The sequence below is a fragment of the Amphimedon queenslandica genome, unplaced genomic scaffold (assembly GCF_000090795.2).
Source record: "Amphimedon queenslandica unplaced genomic scaffold, v1.1 AMPQUscaffold_13000, whole genome shotgun sequence".
Taxonomy (NCBI): Eukaryota; Metazoa; Porifera; class Demospongiae; order Haplosclerida; family Niphatidae; genus Amphimedon; species Amphimedon queenslandica.
This window is the reverse complement of record NW_003546764.1, coordinates 1-2,819: the sequence shown is the minus strand read 5'-3', so window position 1 is coordinate 2,819 and position 2,819 is coordinate 1. Positions and strand designations below refer to the sequence as shown.

At 30.2% G+C, this 2,819-nt stretch overlaps 1 protein-coding gene across 1 annotated transcript; it reads right to left on the bottom strand.

Annotated features, from left to right (window-relative positions):
- Positions 1–2,065: 2,065 nt before the first annotated feature.
- On the bottom strand, positions 2,066–2,646 carry LOC109585830 (putative ankyrin repeat protein RBE_0317; the record flags this gene model as incomplete). Its single annotated transcript, XM_020001972.1, has 1 exon — positions 2,066–2,646. A coding segment is annotated over one exon (581 nt), but the record flags the coding sequence as incomplete, so codon positions are not given.
- Between the last annotated feature and the right edge of the window lie 173 nt (positions 2,647–2,819).

Below are 2,819 nucleotides of genomic sequence, written 5' to 3'. Positions count from 1 at the left end.
TCATCTTGTTTTTTTTAATTTTTTATGTTCTCTCTAATAGGATTTAATTCTTTTTCATCAAAGTTATTTCTTGTTGATGCATCGAGTTTAAATCATAATGTATGTGCATCTTCACCCTCTCTTCTTTTCAATCAACTTCAGTCTCAGATTGACCTATTTCATAAGCAACTTGTATCCTCCCCAACTCATTTCTCTCATTCAGGATCCCCATCGTCAATGTTATTCTGACAGTGACTTTGATTTGAACAGCTATGCGCATACACACCATGGTATTTTGTCAAAAATGGCTAGGAAACAATTTTATTACATTTTCTGATTCAATATACATGTACATTGGGTAGAAAGCTTGAGCTGATTCTTAGACCACATTTACACGACTACACTTTTAACAAAAATGAAAATATTTTTGGTTGGGTTTGCACTGATATCAAATCCAAACTGCTGGATTAGTGTAAACACCTGAAACAGGAATAAAGAAAATGATTAAGTCATGTAAACATGACCTTATTTTCTAAGAATTATTTCTTAATAACAGCATAGTACAAGTATCATTAAAAATATAAACATATAATTATTTGTATAATAAATAATTAATTTCAATAACTTTTAAAGTATTAGCTTATATTTTGGTTCAATTCATTACCTTACTAAATAAAAACATTAACAAACAACAGCAATAGTAATTAATAATAATGATTATTATAATAATTATTATAAATTTAAAATAATCAATACTACAGATAATAATAATACTAGTCCTGAGTTAATTTAATAATAATAATATTGATAATATGAATTACAATAGAAATAAGTAGCCTAAGAGACAAAAAACTAGAGATCAAAAAGGGAGACAACCAAAAAATGGAGAAATAAAAAGAAGAAAACAAAAAAGCAAAAATAAATTATTACAATGATCACAATAACAATTAACAAACAACAAAAAAATAATGAATACAATAAACAACAACTATCATAACAATTGAAACACAAATAGTAATAAATAAATAAATAAAATAAAATAAAATAAAAATAAAATAAAAATAATTAAAGGAAACATGAATCAGAAACAGGAATACACGATTGCACCATCCATGCATTACCCCTTTGAATTGAGACAGACAACCGTTGAAACAAGAGCTCAGTAGTTTTAAGGTCTCCAGAATAATTAGAGATTCTGCGACTGAGGTCTTTTAAAAAAGAAACAGTTCTAGGACCAAAAGAACCAAGTGACTCAATAGCTACTGGAACAAAACAAACATTAGGTGAAAGAGATGAGTACTTGGCAATTTTTTTTGACTCTGCAAGTGCTCCAACAGCTTTAGGACCAGAAGTCACAACATTACAATATGAAGGAGCCAGAGAATCAGGAATAGTAGCATCCCAGACCAGAATAATTATAACACACATTGACAAAAATAGTTATGATAGTAATTAATAAAAGTGTTACTAACAACGATAAGTAATATCAATACATGTTAACACATTCAATAAAAGTTAATGTTTAAAATCTATGGCATGTAAAAGAAATCTCATTTGAATAAAAAGTGGAGCAGAAACAAGTACGCAAACTATTAATGCTCATACATAATATACAATGCAACAATGGATGATTTATAATAACAAAAATAAGAATAATAAACCAGAGGAAATCATCATAATGATGCATATTGTATAACAGCTACCAATAGAAATAATAAAATAAATACTGAGCATTACTTTACTGTAAATAAAAAACATCATCAAAAAATTTTAAAAATTGCCCTGCTGCGAAAATGAAAAAAACCTAACAAGAATTCTCCATTATTCTTGAAGGTATCAAAGTTAATGAGAGAGAGAGATTTGATGCCATAGTGTTAATGTAATGAAGAAAGGAAATGATTGAATGTGTTTGTGTAGAAGTGAAGATGTAACAGAGAATGAGTGTGATGTGGCGAATTGGTAATACGTACAAAAGAATTAAAACGATTGTAACAGAAATGAACGGAACAAACAAAAAATAACTAAAAGAATAAAGTACAACAATGACAATAACAAAAAAGCAATCTGTTTTATGCGGTATTATAATTTAAGATTTAAGAAGATAAAATGGACGACGAGGTTTAGTAGCTATTGGCAATATTTGTCTTCTTTCTGCCTCTTTAATCGTTTCTCTTACTAATTTTATAAAGTAAAAGTGTCTCAGCATCAATTTGACTATAGACTCTCCTCCTTTCATTGACTGGGCTGCATCAATATCTCCTTCAACTGGTTTCAATTGATACTTTTCCATTAAAATACGAACCATTTCCAAGTGACCGCTCAAACACGCAAAATACAAGAGACCTCTAGAGTCGCATGTTTCTAAATAACGATTGCAGTTTAGCTTATTCAAGTAATGTAATACCAGTCGCATGTTACCAGCTTGACAGGCAGCATGAAGGCCATTGAATCCATTACTGTCTTTGTCTTCAGGATGAATATTAAAAGATTTAATGAGATACACTGACATCTCATAATGTCTGCCAGCGTAATGAAGTGGAGAGCGATCAGCGTTATCCTTAGGAGTTGGATTATTCCTAACACGAGGTACAAGATACTGGTATATCTCTTTATCTCCTTGCTTTGCTATTATGTGTAGACATGTCACTCCATCTTTATCCTGTGACTCTGGATCAAGATTGTGTGATTCAACTAGGAATTCAATTAGATCCTTATTACCACTCTCAGCAGCTCCATGAAGCAATCACTTCCTCATTATTATTGACACTATAAACATTAGCTGGATACACTTCAGAGAGATACAGTGTCATCCTATAATGACCATTTTGACAAGCTAAATG